The 16227-nt window shown below is 37.0% G+C and overlaps 1 protein-coding gene across 4 annotated transcripts; it reads right to left on the minus strand.

Annotated features, from left to right (window-relative positions):
* Window positions 1-9358: 9358 nt before the first annotated feature.
* Window positions 9359-14675, minus strand: LOC125270835. 4 transcript variants are annotated; one of them, XM_048194821.1, is made up of 5 exons: window positions 14358-14675; window positions 13887-14201; window positions 12592-12909; window positions 12481-12498; window positions 9359-9872 (listed from the first exon to the last, which is right to left on the minus strand). In XM_048194821.1, the coding sequence occupies exons 1-5, from the start codon at window positions 14401-14403 to the stop codon at window positions 9670-9672; spliced, it is 900 nt and encodes a 299-aa protein (XP_048050778.1). In that variant the 5' UTR covers window positions 14404-14675; the 3' UTR covers window positions 9359-9669. The 4 variants fall into 4 exon arrangements, with proteins under 4 accessions (XP_048050778.1, XP_048050779.1, XP_048050782.1 ...); XM_048194822.1 differs by having other exon boundaries at window positions 9359-9846; window positions 12455-12498; XM_048194825.1 differs by lacking the exon at window positions 9359-9872 and adding an exon at window positions 12159-12262 and having other exon boundaries at window positions 12440-12498.
* Window positions 14676-16227: the final 1552 nt, after the last annotated feature.

The following is a 16227-nucleotide window of genomic DNA, read 5'->3' on the forward strand; positions in this document are numbered from 1 at the left end:
AAAAGATGATACATTAAAAGAGAAATAAACTTATTTATAGAACAATAACTAATTAATGCAACTAATAACTACTTTAAAGGTGCCCTAGAATCAAAAATTGAATTTATCTTGGCATAGTTGAATAACAAGAGTTCAGTACATGGAAATGACATACAGTGAGTCTCAAACTCCATTGTTTCCTCCTTCTTATATAAATCTCATTTGTTTAAAAGACCTCCGAAGAACAGGTGAATCTCAACATAACACTGACTGTTACGTAACAGTCGGGATCATTAATATGTACGCCCCCAATATTTGCATATGCCAGCCCATGTTCAAGGCATTAGACAAGGGCAGGCAGTATTAACGTCTGGATCTGTGCACAGCTGAATCATCAGACTAGGTAAGCAAGCATGAACAATAGCAAAAAATGGTATGATATTTTTAGTGATATTTGTAAACTGTCTTTCTAAATGTTTCGTTAGCATGTTGCTAATGTACTGTTAAATGTGGTTAAAGTTACCATCGTTTCTTACTGTATTCACGGAGACAAGAGCCGTCGCTATTTTCATTATTAAACACTTGCAGTCTGTATAATTCATAAACACAACTTCATTCTTTATAAATCTCTCCAACAGTGTGTAATGTTAGCTTTAGCCACGGATCACTATCAAACTCATTCAGAATCAAATGTAAACATCCAAATAAATACTATACTCACATGATCCGAAGCATGTGTAATGGTGTGTAAAAGTGTTAAATTAATGCATAAATGGGGACAGCGCCATCTGTCTGCTACGTGATGGCATATAGCACGTGAAATAGGGACCGCCCACAGTAGAGATAATGAGACATGCTGTGGAAGTGATTTTAATTCTCCGTGCTGTTTCCTTTATTTCTACGTGTTCCCCATTGTGCAGCTCAGCAGGAAGACCACCCAGGCAAGACCGTCACACATGACGAACATCTTGTATAGATCCATTCGAGGGTTATATTAACTGTGTGAACTTTGTTTATGCACTGTTTTAAAGAGCTGAAACTTCACAGACACATTCAGGGACACCTTAGACTTATATTATGTCTTGTGAAAGAACGTTCTAGGGCACCTTTAATATTTAACGTCACACTAAAACTGTCACTCATCAAGGATTTGTTCACTGTCTGCGCTGATGACTCCCCACCGGAAGTATAAATGGTGAGGTCACATCCGTTTTTTAGAGGGCTGGGCTGTGTGTGTGTGCCTCTGAAATGTTTGTAGCCCCAAAGTGTGCTTGATTTGTTAATCTCTATGCTGTTTATTTGCCTTATTCTTTGTTCCACCTCTTGCATTTTGTTTTTGTTATTTAATTTGAGCGTGAAGTGTGTCCGTGTGCTTTGCTCATCTGTTTGAGTAAGTTTGAGAGGAGAGCAGGATACAATGTCACGTGACACTATGCGCTTCACGTAGTTCATTTTGATGTATTAATTCATTAGTTTAGTAGTGTTGCTACCTGCTGTAAGTTTTGTTTGGTTTAGTTAGAGTAGTTAAGCTAGGGTGTGTGAGTAGCACACTGAAAATGTTGTTTTGATTTGTTTTAAATATTCTAGGCTAGATTTAAATCCTTTAGAAGAATTTTGTTTTATTTTGTTTTATTGATGTGGCAACACTCATGCTCTCCTTTCATTTTGTGAGTTTGTATTATCTCTTTTTCTCTTTTTGTTCATTGTTAATACATATATTTTTGGACACATTTAAAGCCTATTTCTTGTTATATTGGTTGGAGGTTAAAATTAATAACACATCGAAAGAGTTTTGGGTCGTAACAGACAGTAAAATCACAGTTTAATTATTTCTATATGAGAATAACAGTGAAGGTTAAGTTTCTCTAATTTAACCAGTCATTTATTACATGGTACCAGAACAGAAACAACTGAATCCATTAAAAACATGTTTAAAACTCACCATCCAGACGCCAGAAACACAAACAGAACAAAACAATCCAAAACATCTTCAGCGGTTTCAGTCCACAAATATGAAAGAGAAACTCTTCAAAACTGCTTCAGTAATAAAATGACAGATGCACTGATGTGAAGCTGCTAAAGTGAGGAAATCTACAATCAGTCACGTCATCTTCAACAGTTTTGATGTGTTTTACTGATTATTTTACGTCATCTGAACCCACAGCATCCTGTAGATCTGATTGATAGTCTTATTTTACTAGTTTTGAACGGACTAGAGAAGGTAAAAAAGTCTTGTCATAAAGTCTCTCTCCCTATAACCTTCTTCAGTTCATTCATTTATTATAAAATGTCTGAAACACACCTACAGAACAGAGTCAGTCACATATTAAAAATCACTTAATGTTGGTTTGATGAAGCGTCACAAAAATAGCTTTAATCATTTAAAGTATGTGTGTGTAATGTATAAAGTGAATAATAATAATATTCTCCAACAGAACAAAGTTGATAAATAAGAAAAATATATCTATCGGTAACGGAGGCCAGCTAGTAGTCTCTGTGTGAGTAAACCTCACTCCTCTGATCTCAAGAGATGCTCTAGCGAATGACACTAGTCACCCCCGACCCCCCTCTCTCAAGGGTAATAACATGCAGTATGTTTGGGGTCAATTTGATGGATGGGGGCTTCATCAGAAAAAATAACTTCTTTCAGTCTTCTGCTGTCCAATCCTTGCTGTACTTGCAGAATTCTAGTCTGTCCTTGATGTTTTTCTTGGAGAAAAGTGGCTTCTTTGCTGCCCTTCTTCACCAAGCCACTGTCCAAAAGTCTTGACCTCACTGAGCCTACAGATGCACACCTGCTGCCAATATTGAGCTCCGCACATGGTTCAGGATTGACTCTTCAGGAGGTGACCGTCCTGCCACTTGCTGGACACTCTGGGATGTTCTGAAGGCTTCTTCATTGCAGTTGAATTTCTCAACTTGAAGTTCTTGATGATCCAGTAATTCGTTATTTCAGATGCTTTGCATCAAAATGGCCTCACATGCAAAGAAATTGCTGCAAAGCGATGATGGGTACATGTCTTTCTTTAGAGGTTAGACTTCTTTTCTTTAGAGAACACTTCCTATAACACCAGATGTACTCGTTACATCAGAAAAAGAATGGCATCTACGCTAATATTAGTCTTTCTGTTTATCCCGAGGTTTACCGTAGTCAACCGGATCCGGGCTGTATCCAGCTGAGACCAAGGACCTGCGCCTTGACACGACCACAATGCAGCCCTGAAGTATCAGCAGAGATCGAGTCGACTAGATTATCCATTGTGAAGACATCATCAACACGACAGCCAGTGCCACAGTTCCTCAACAGACCGACCATACCGGCGTGATGAATACGATCCTCAACTGGATGGAACTGAAATAAATACTTTGAATGTTGCGATCCTATCAGATTTATGATAGCAACCTGATTCGTAACAAAGCACTGTTCGCCAGAGGAGAACTGGCCCCCCGACTAAGCCTGGTTTCTCCCAAGGTTTGTTTCTCCATGTTAACACATATTTGCCACTTGTTTGCCTCCTGTTTGCCACCTGATGTCACCTGTTGGAGTTGGGGTTCCTTGCTGCTGTCGCCTTTGGCTTGCTTAGTTGGGGACACTTGACATTTGACTGGACATTTGATATTCAACAGTGCTTTGATCTGCCTGCATTGACACTATTCTTTAAGAGCTGCTGTGCAGCCAGAATTATATACCAGTTATCAATGAAAAGCTGCTTTGATACAATCTGCATTGTAAAAAGTGTTATATAAATAAAGGTGACTTGACTTGACTTGACTTTAGAGGTAACCACTGAAGACGCAAGAACACAATGACTGGAAGCACTTTTTCCTCCTGACTAGAACTTGTTTGCACTTTCCCATGTGCTGATGTGATTAGTGAAATTATGCTAGCTGGTCACTTTTTTACCAGGACCTCAAACAGGTCCTTTTTTTGTTTGTTTGTTTGTTTGTTTATTTGTTTGTTTTTGCCAATGAAGCGTTTTGCAAATATTGTATGTAAAATGCATCTGATCAACACCACAACTAAAGCAGCAAACTTTTAACAAGCAGTTCATCTAATGAGGGTTTCTGAGACTACAACCCACTGCAGGGAACCACCAAAACTTTTGGCCATGGATTTACCCTCATTCAGGTGGGGGGTGGGACCATAATAAATTGCCATTTTTGAAAGGTAATGTACCTCCTTGTGGTTGAGAGACAACAGAAGAGAAAACACTAAGAATCTCATTCTGAGCAGGATGTCTCAAAATTAGGATTCTCCTCATCTATGTTTTCGTGACAATTATGACAATTATGAATTATGACGCGTTTTGCCAACGCGTTTTGGCACACAGGCCTTCATCAGGGCTAAAAGGTTTCAGGTGTGTATAGGTTCCTTTAAATACAAACAGAAACAGAATTCAAACTTGCAATGAGCCAATGAAAAAATTACATAAAAAAAACATCAACCAATCACAAAGCTTATAATAAATAATTGTGTATCAACCAATAATCATCAAGGGAGAAAAAAAAAAACAAAACTTGATAATAATAATAATAATAATGAAAAAAAAAAAGATAAAAAAAATAAAAAAAAAAAACATATACAGAGTGTACACCTTTATATCAGTAAAATATTAAAGAAGAGGTAAAAATCTTGTTTCATCCTTATATACAAAACCAACAGACAGGAACACATTGTTACATGGTCAAAGTTTCCATCCTGTCTCTTTAAAAAGAAGTTTACCAATAAGTCAACTCACAAGAATAAAACGTATCTGTGAAAATAGTGAGGACTATGAAATAGAAAAGTGTAAAATGTTATCAAAATTTAAAGAGAGAGGTTACAATGAAAAGTGGCTCTTACAAGCCGAAGAAAAAGTACATGTTAAAAATCGTGAAGATTGCCTAAACTCTAACAAAGGTAAGAAGACATCTTCAAGGTCAGGTATTATATACTGCACTACCTTTGCTCCAAAAACCTTTAATATCAACAAGGTGGTGAATAAATATTGGCATATTTTACAAGATGATCCTTCCCTAAAAGGTACATTCCAAAATCCTCCACTTATTGCTCACAAAAGAGCCAGAAATATTAAGAATAAATTAGTTAGGGCTTGTTCCCCAAATAAACCTACAATTAAGACCCTTACAGGAAAAGTTCCTTTGGGAAATTTTAAATGTGGTAATTGTATTAACTGCCAATATACCAGGAACATTAAATGTTTTGAACACCCTGTCTACAAAAAGAATATACATATTAAAAGTTCCATCACATGTAACACTAAAAATGTTATATATTTAATTAAGTGCCCTTGCCAGAAAGTATATGTTGGAGAAACATTGTGGCGTTTAAGGGATCGTATTACAGAACACAGGAGTTCCATCAAAAGAGGTGATATAACAAAACCAGTAGCAAAACATTTTAAAGAATGTAATCACCCTATGTCTTCCTTTCTATACTTTGGCATTGAGCATATAAACATTCCACTAAGAGGAGGTAACATTAACTTGAAACCTTTTAGCCCTGATGAAGGCCTGTGTGCCGAAACGCGTTGGCAAAATAAAGTTGTTACCTAGATCCAGCCTTACAGAAATGGCTGTCAGGCAGGCTGCGATGCGACCGGCAGCCGTCGGATCATCTGGTTGGAATGAGAGGTAGAGTTGTGTGTCATCAGCGTAACAGTGATAGGAGAAACCATGATCCTGAATGACAGATCCTAGTGATGACATGTAGATGGAGAAGAGAAGTGGTCCAAGCACAGAGCCCTGAGGTACCCCAGTAGCAAGATGATGTGACTTGGACACCTCACCTCTCCAAGATACCCTGAAGGACCTACCTGAGAGGTAAGACTTGAACCACTGGAGTGCGGTCTCCGAGATGCCCTTTGACATGAGCGTTGACAGGAGGATCTGGTGGTTAACTGTGTCAAAAGCAGCAGACAGATCCAGCAAGATGAGTACTGATGATTTTGAAGTTGCTCGTGCCAGTCTCAGGGCTTCAGTGACTGAGAGTCTCAGTTGAGTGGCCACTCTTGAAACCAGACTGGTGGTTGTCCAGGAGGTTGTTCTGTGTGAGATAAGTAGACAGTTGGTTGAACACAACTCTCTCAAGTGTCTTTGCAATGAAAGGATGAAGGAATACTGGTCTGTAGTTTTCTATTTAAAGGGTGATTAAATTATATATAGAAAGCGATCAAAGAACGCCCCTTTACAATCACTGGAGCTGTCAATCAAACAGCACAAGTTTATCAGAAAACTCCCGTTATATTCAACAAATCTCTTAGTTACATCGCGTTTGCACTGTTAGTTATGATGAAAGCATTTGTTAGTGTGCAGAAATTGAGTTGCAATGACGAGATCACTGCTTTCCTGAGCTCAACAACATGACTACAATGTTCATCACTGCAACCTTTCATGCCATGATCTAAAAATAATGTCACGTGATTTCTGCAGTTTGCCAGTTTGACACCTGATCTGAATCATGATTCGACACAAAAGATTCATAACGCTCCGATTTTTGATGTAAAAAGCATACTAACATTATAAGTGCACCCCAGGAAACATTATAAAACAATAAAACGACACATTTCATGACCCCTTTAAGATGTTTTCTGTGGAGTGGAAGATTGTGAGCTTCTTATTAGCAGGAGAGAAATAGAAGAAACGCTTCAGCCACAAACTACTGACACGAGCATCAACCACAAACATCCAGCAGACGCTGTTTATCCTCCAGACAGATCAAACCACACACTGATGTTTGTACAGATAAAATAAAAGAGAAAACCATATGAGGCTCAAAACCCAGTAAATTACACTTATCATTTTTGCTTGTATTGCTGCAACAAAAATTATAAGACACAGTTAATGGAACATACAGTATCCTGTAAATGTTCATTTAGAGAAATTTGAATTTGGTGCCTGTGAGGTTTAGTCTTGGGAAAAATCAATGAGTCTTTTGGTGTTTTCTTCTGGAGAAACTGAGAAGTGAAGAGACCTGGATCTGTGTTTTTGAAGTTATGATGAAGCTATACAACAGCTTTATTATTCTATAAATGCTAAATGCTATGGTGAATACCAAAATTTAAATTAAAAGCAAATACATAAATTTCATGTGCAAAAATAAATGTTGACTTCTTATTAGATTTTTGTTTATTATGTTTTGCATCTTTATAAAACAAAATTAAAAAAGGACAGATTAAAGTCGAAGAAATGTCAATTTACAAGTTTTCTTTTGTAAAATTGTTGTTTCTCCCACACTTTCGAGAACCATGTCTCTGAAACATGATAATACTTTATTTGATTTCCACCCCATTCTCACTCACGAGGGGTCCGATACTGCCGCATGTCCAAGAGAATGCTATACTTGCGGCAAATGCGTCCAGCGATAGTGATATTGGAGGAGCAAATTCACTACACCTTATAAGCAGCCCACTATGAACACAATAACACGATAAGCATTTTCCTAGAAAATAAAACACAGTTATGAAGGAAATGCTTAATGCATTAAGACACTGATATTAAATGACCAATAAAGATATGCAGACAAGCAGGTCAGGCCAAATATGAAGGCAACGCGCTTTCAACGTTCAGCATTTTCCACTTAGGCCTATAGAAAACCATTATAAATGCTTAACATAAAAATATTTTGTCTTCATGAAAATTACATATTGGGGTATAATTTTGTCATCATAACAAATGTTGGTATATTTTCAATATGAACAGCATAGCATAGCTAAAGTGACTCCTAATCCCAAACAAGTTCTCAATATAAAACACCTAACAGAGCCAGACGAAAAAGTCACAGTAATTTAGATGTCGTTTTGGCCTTTATTCATATAAAACAGAGTAAAAAGCAAAATGACGGGATTGGGACCACAAGCGGGAACTCGATAATGTTAGAGCGCTGAACAAGAGGCTATAATGTATAGAAATGTAATGTTTAGGTTAAAATATAAATGTAAAAATAATAATAATAGTAATTTAACAAATGGAAATTAATCAGTGTCATTTAGGCAGGCTCTTGAAGCGAGTCATTCTATTGACGCCAGAGGAAGAGGCACTAGATGGCGCTTTAGCGTCTGTGTGTATGACGCAAAACACTGGAAATTAAATTTAGCATTTTTGCATATTAAAAAACAAGTTGTGTATCATTTACATTATTTTTAACAAAATAATAATATTGCGTAAGGAGAATTAGCTTGCAGATAATTCTATTCATCAGTGTTAAAATAAAAAACAAAGAAACCGGTTTAAAAAAAGGGGGTAAAAAAATGGACGCAAAAGTACACGGACTCTTCTGACTGCCGTAATCGATCTCTTTATATTTTTCCTCTTCCTCTTGATGGTCACTTCATAAAGTCCAGAGTTTGTGATTCTGTTGAGGGAGAAACATGACTGATGTTTAAAATGGTACACCAGTACCGTTTTCTTTACAGTTTGAGGGAAAAATAAAAAGGTCAGTAGCTCTTCATCATGCCGGTTCAGGGTGCCATTTTATAACAGCAATAAAAACTTGAGCTGTGCTGAATTATGAACACAGCTGAGTGAAACAACACCCTTCAGCTCTGACTTAATCACAGTGCAGCACAGCTAGAGCACCATATTACTTACAGAAAGTTAATATTCCTGCAGGGGGCGCTCAACATAAATGTAATAAAACATGGAGAAACTCTTCAACCTCAGAGTGAGAAAACTGTATTGATAAAGAAAAGCAACATAAATATGGACAGCAGTAGTAGTGAAGCGATATCTGTATTAGAGTTTAAATATAAACAATAAAGCCTTTTGAAATGGATTTTAAAAAAATATACCACTGAAAGAGAGCACAAGCTTAAACAATCATCAGTATTTATTATGAGAAAAACTCTAGAAGGACAAATAGCATTTCAAGAGCCTTTAAAGTTCAGTGTTCTGCTTTAGATTTCAATACTTCCTGAAAAAGATGAACACATAAAGCCACAAATAAGTAAATCTCACAAGCTATGTATGTAAAATTAGTTTGTGAGAAATGATATCATCAGTGAGGTACCTGGGGCACGTTCAAGCTCAAACCGGTGCGCAACGTTTTGCTACGTTTTCCGGGTTGAACGACATGTTTCCTGGAAACGGTGTGCAACGGTGTGCAACGGGTTTGAGATGCGTTTTCTCTTGTTTGGTGGGCGTGTCAGAAATGTCAGCCCAATCAGCGGCAAGATGTATATAAACCACGCGATATTAAAGAGACAGCTCGCACAATGAGTATTAATGTAACATAAAAAGACTATACTTATATATTTTGCTGTTGTATTGAGAAGTGACACTTTAATAAACTTTTCTATACTCCTCTGATTATATAATGGTAAATATTACAATATCAAAGCACAACAACAGTGATCAGCGATAAGCCTAATTAATACAAACAATAAAAATAATATAGATCATAACACAGTCTTGGAGGTAAGAAGTGGATTATCCTTCACCTGAAATGTTTTTCTTTTCATCCTGAAATGCAAGGCAAGTGTTGTATCACAATAATTAGAAGTTTCCACAAATCCTTTCACTCGATTGGGATGTTCTCTTTTATTCTGAACGGCAAGGGCAGTGACTGTAACATCGAGCGTATGTTGCAGTATTAAACACCTATTTATACCAACTTCATCAGGCTCCGAAAATCCTTCAAAAAGAACACAAAGAATGGCCTTCTCAGCTGCCATAGTTGCAACTCTTGCGTCATCAGAACGGGGTGTTCAACGCACCACCGTTTCCGTTTAAAAAAGTTTTGCAACGTTTTGTCGGGACTGAACGCAGCCCTGATGTGTGAATATGTGCTTGATGTTGTTCAGCTCTTCTGGATCTGATGTCATAAACCAGAAGAATGACAGTAGCCACGCCCACCAGAGCAGAGAGGACCAATTGGATCACAGCTTCAGTAGGACCACAACAGTGGAACGGCTAGTGAAGTAAAAACGCGTTGGTATTTGTTCACGTCCTCGATGAAACCAAAAATAGCAACAGAACTATATGTTTAAAAGACATGTATTAACAATAAAACGTACTTACAGTTTGGGGCCAATAAACAGCAGCTTCTGCTTTTAAAATGGGAACTGCTTCATCTTTCAGTAAAAGCCTTTGTGCAAATCCAGCATTGAACTCGTGTAGATTCTGGAAGCTGGCTTCAGCAGCGCATCCAGTGTAGAAAATATCACAGATTATAATGGGTTCTATATCTTTTGACGCTTCGCTTGCGTCCAGTGTACATCTTCCCCTTCCACATGGCCTCGCCCACTTTGTTGCATGTTCCCAGGGGCGTGTCTTGCAGGGTTTATGATGTCACCAACCTGGGAAGAAGCTGTTGTAGTCCAAACCGGTCGTTTTTGTAGGCATTAAACTGCCACAACTTTAAAAGACAATATCTCCGTTTGCATTGAACTTTCAGAGTTGCAACTTTGCAGATACTGTTTATGCTCAAGCAGCAACATTACACACTAACTAAAGTTAAAAAAGTGAAATCACAATGAACCACCCCTTTAAAAGAAGTACGCTCTGCAATTAACAGTGTGCGCTTTGAGAAATGTAAAGCATACGCTCCAATACCGAACAAGCTGTGCTGCATTGATCAGTTGGTCTTTCATGGCACATGCATAGTCAAACCAAAAGCGTTACAAACCAGGCCATTGGCTTTGGCACATGAAGGACACTTAGGAATTGTGGGCACTAAACAGCATCTCAGGTCTAAGGTTTGGTGGCCGGGTATGGATAAAGCCACCGAGAAGTACTGCAAGTCATGTCACGGATGCCGGGTGGTATCCAGGCCAGATGCACCCGAGCCGGTAAGACCCACACCACCACCAGATGGACCCTGCAGGACGTGCCCATAGACCTGTTAGGCCTACTTCCAACTGGTCACTCCATACTTGTTGTGGTGGATTATTATAGTCGCTACTATGAATAAAATGTACTGATGTCTGCAACATCAGACAAAATCATAGACAGCCTGGAGTCTATATTTATTAGACACAGCCTGCCTATCACATGTCGGTCATATCAAGGACCTCAGTTCAAATCTGAACAATTCAATGTGTTCTGCAAGAGCAACGGCATCAGACATGTCAAAACCACTCCCGAATGGGCTCAGGCTAATGGGGAAGTGGAACGCCAGACCTAATGAAAAGAATCCGAATTGCACATGCTGAGAGGAAAAAAAAGAGCAAATATGTCACTGTGAAAAAGCCCAGCTGAACTGCTCTTTAACAGGAAGATTTGGGGAAAGTTACCCAACCTTTCAGAAACATGTAAAGATCAAGAAGTATGCGACAGGGATGCAGAACAAAAAGCAAAGGCAAAAAGATATGCAGATGAGCGTCGGGGAGCACAATACTCAAGTGTGAATGTAGGTGACAGTGCTTGTGCAACAGGAAACGGTGGATAAATTCACGACTCCATTTAACCCAATCCTCGTGAGCAAAACTGGAAACCAAGTGACTGTGGAATCACCCACTGGGGCAAGATACAGGTGAAACACCACTCACATCAAACAATTCAACACCCACAAAACAGTTGATGCAAAAGCTGAATGCAAACAAATAGACCAGAACGAAAAGAGATGTTGTCCAGACCCCAAATCTCATGATCTGACCCCCAAAATGGATTTGTCAGACAAACCTTAAAAGAACAGACCCAACGGACTAGACGACTGCCTGAGAAATTGTCTGATTATGACATGAACTGGAAGGAATAACTGCCATAATAATAATAATAATAATAATAAATAATAATTAATAATAATTCCTTACATTTATATAGAGCTTTTCTGGACACTCAAAGTGCTTTACATATTGAAGGGTGAATTTCCTCAACCACCTGGATGATGCGATGGCAGCCATATTGTGAACGCCCACCACACACCAGCTTATTGGTGGAGAGGAGACATGTTCAGTTGCTATAGATGTAGCCTGTTCAATTTAACCACAGAAAAGGGGGAAAATATCAACTAAATAAATGGCCTACATGTTTGCATGTTTTCTTAAAATATTGTTTGTTAGTATCCCAGACAGCAACAAAGTGTGGCCCAGATCCAGTCCACATGTGGATTACATGCAGATCAGATGTGGTCCGGATCTCGGCCGACACTATATGCTGTCAGGGATGTTTATTGTGCAAATATAAACAATAAAGCCTTTTGAATTGCATTTTTAAAAATCACTAAAAGAGAGAGCACAAGATTAAACAATCATCAGTATTTATTATGAGAAAAACACTAGAAGAACAAAAAACACACTTGAAGAATCTTTAAAGTTCAGCGTTCTGCTTTAGATTTCAATACTTCCTGAAAAAGATGAACACATAAAACCACAAATAAGTAAATCTCATAAATGATGTAAAATTAGTTTGTGAGGAATTATATCATCAATGAAGTACCTGATGTGTGAATATGTGCTTGATGTTGTTCAGCTCTTCTGGATCTGATGTCATAAACCACAAGAATGACAGTAGCCACGCCCACCAGAGCAGAGAGGACCAATCGGATCACAGCTTCAGTAGGACCACAACAGTGGACAGAGTCTGAGGAATAAAAACATCAAACTGAGATCAGCTCAGACAATAAACACTAACATCAAGAATATCTGAAGGACAGGAGAAATGATCTCTACTCACCAGAGACAGAAACTCTGAAAGCTTTTAATGATGGTTTTGCTCCATTTATCATCACATAATCTCCAGCATATTCAGTTGTGATGTCTGTGATGGTCAGAGATCCAGTTTGATTGTCCAGCTTCAGTCTGCCTCTGAATCTCCCATCAAGAACATCATCATATACAGTGATGTTGTTGGCCGTCACATTGACCCGTTTATTGATTTCAGCTATTAAAGTGTTTTCAGTCCAAAACCACCACTCAATCTTATCACCATCCATTTTTTCAGTAAGACCAGAGTTTAGAGTGACTGAATCTCCCTCCTTCACGGTCTTCAGTTCTGTATCACATGAAGAACAAAGTTTTTTCACAGATTAAAGCTTTAAAATCACTTGATGTTGGTTTGATAAAGCTTCACTAAAATGCAAAAATCATTAGGATATTAAGTAAAGATCATGTTCCATGAAGATATTTTGTAAATGTCCTACTGTAAATATATCAATAATTTTCCCTTTATTGGTAATTTGCTTTCCTAAGGACTTTATTTAGACAACATTAAAGGCGATTTTCTTAATATTTTGATTTTTTTTTCACCCTCATATTCCAGATTTTCAAATAGTTGTATCTCGGCCCAATATTGTCCTGTCCAAACAAAAACCATAAATCAATGGAACGATTATTTATTCAGCTTTCAGATGATGTATAAATCTCAATTTCAAAAAATTGACCTTATGACTAGTTTTGTGGTCCAGGGTCACATTTGTTCTTTATTTCTTATCAAATGTCTTAATTGTTTCTCATTTCAGACTGATTTCAGAGTTTCTCTTATTGCTTTATGGAGCAGGAACAGATCTCCTGCTATAACTGTGTGTATAAAAATGTTCTCTGATTGATATTCAACAGCTACGCATTACGACGCTGATGTAAACACTCTGCTGTAAATGCGTACTTTGTTCCGAGTTAAATCGCATTAGTCCTTACAGCTATACAATACTCAAATCCACTACAGCTGATGAAGTCACTGTAAGCTTGGAGGAAGTTTTCAGTCATCATGTCTGACCCTTACCATCAGATCAGACTGTGGCCCGCAGTTCATGTCTGCTCAAATGTCATTCTACATCAAGGTGAAGTGATGCATCCATATTAAAATGCTTTCCAGCAGAAGAATCAGGTTAATATTTATAAATAACTTTGATTTTCATTAAAGTAAATAGTCTTAAATAGTCTTAAACAGAACAAAAGAAGTGAAACTGTATGGATTAAAATTTTAACTGGTGATAAAAAAAATAAAACAGGTGAAACAAATATTAAACTCACCAAAGACATGGAGAATGAAAAACTTTTCCATAAGTTTGTTGCTCAGTAGTCTATATTTTCCAGCATGTTCAGTTGTGGTGTTTGTGATGGTCAGAGATCCAGTTTGATTGTCCAGCTTCAGTCTGTCTCTAAATCTCCCATTAAGAACATCATAATATATATTGGTTCTGTTGGTCCGTTTATTGATTTGGGCTATTAAAGTGATTTCAAACACCCACTGAATCAGATCACCATCCCTGATTTCATTAAAAGTAGAGTTTAGAGTGACTGAATCTCCCTCCGTCACTAACTTCAGTTCTGTATCACCAAACACACCTGAAGAACAGAGTTTTTCAGATTAAAGCTTTAAAATTGCTTGATGTTGGTTTGATGAAGCTTCATTTCATTTTATCGAACTAATTTAAACAGTAATTTATTACATGGTACCAGTACGGAAACAACTGAATCCATTAAAACATGTGTAAAACTCACCATCCAGATGCCAGAAACACAAACAGAACAAAACAATCCAAAACATCTTCAACGGTTTCAGCCCACAAATATGAGAAGACTTCAAAACTGCTTAAGTAATAAAACGACAGACAGGCTGATGTAAAGCTTCTCTGTAGTAACGTGTTGTGAAACTCTTCCAATGTCTAAAATAACTGCACATCTTTAATGCATGTGATCTAACTCTTTTTTAATCTCATTAATTCAAGCTCATTTTGAGGTCAGGTGGGCCTTAATTAATGACATCAACAGAAATAAACTGACCCATAACATGCCAAAAATGTCTTAATAAGATGAAGATTCTTGTGAACTTTCATCCTGTTGCTTCATCTTGATGTTGCTTCATCAAGATGGAGCAACAGTTTCATCTTGTCACGAGATCCTGTGAGTGTCTGGCTCTGATCTCTCCTGTAACTGTCCTCAGGTCATTTACCACAAAACCAGTCATAAGTCAAAGGGTATATTTGTAGCAATATGCCAACAATACATTGTATGGGTCAAAATTATCTATTTTTCTTTTATGCCAAAAATCATTAGGATATTGTGTAAAGATCACGTTCCGTCAAGATATTTTGTAAATTTCCTACCGTAAATATGTGAGTAATTCACAGAGATCAGGTGGATGGTCACTCAGGGTTGCTTCACTGGGCCAGTATGGGGGTTGAATTGTTGCAATTTTCCAAATAAGAGATTCACAAAAAAAAAAAAAAAGTATGGACAAACGAATAGAATGAGATCCACAAATATATGTTAGGAGTTTCACAAAAATTAATTAAATTCACAAATAAATAAAATGAGATTTGCTAATTTGCTATGTCACAATCACAACTCTGCCTAAGTTCATTTGTGAATCACCTCACGCATTTGTGGATTTTGAAACATTTCTAGTCATGACTGCAGACAAATCAACAAACCCACCAACTACTCAAGCTAATCAGATAACAGCCACATTGCGCTGACCAATCACAGCACACTCTCGCTACATCCAATCACGGTTTGCTTTACAATCAGGACGGGAACTATGGAGTGAATATTGTGCCATAATTAAACAAACAAATCCAGGATTTCGCAAACAAACATGATCTGCTTTGCAAAGGAAAACTCGACTCACAAACAAACAGAATGAGAAAGTGAAACAGCTTGCAAAACAGCTGATGGCGCTTTAATATTACGCTAGTTTCCCGAGAGAAGCCCCGAAACATGTATTTATAATAATAATAATAATAAACTTTAAAAATGTAATTTTATAGCGCTTTTAAAAGTTGCATCTCAAAGCGCTTTACATGAAAATACAAATAAATGGAATAGGGGAAATAAAAGAGCGAAACATGCATCAAAACACATTTCAAGACATATATATTCTATATGAAGATATATATATATATTCTATATGAAGATATATATATATATATATATATATATATATATATATATATATATATATATATATATATATATATATATATATATACAGTACAGTCCAAAAGTTTGGAGCCACTATGATTTTTAATGTTTTTAAAATAAGTTTTGTCTGCTCACCAAGGCTACATTTATTTAATTAAAAATACAGTAAAAAACAGTAATATTGTGAAATATTATTACAATTTAAAATAACTGTTTTCTATTTGAATATATTTCACAAAGTAATTTATTCCTGTGATGGCAAAGCTGAATTTTCAGCATCATTACTCCAGTCTTCAGTCACATGATCCTTCAGAAATCATTCTAATATGCTGATCTGCTGCTCAATAAACATTTAATGTGTACAATTGTACAAAATATTTATGTACAATATTTTTTTTCAGGATTATTTGATGAATAGAAAGTTCAAAAGAACAGTGTTTATCTGAAA

The sequence above is a fragment of the Megalobrama amblycephala genome, linkage group LG6, assembly GCF_018812025.1.
Source record: "Megalobrama amblycephala isolate DHTTF-2021 linkage group LG6, ASM1881202v1, whole genome shotgun sequence".
Taxonomy (NCBI): Eukaryota; Metazoa; Chordata; class Actinopteri; order Cypriniformes; family Xenocyprididae; genus Megalobrama; species Megalobrama amblycephala.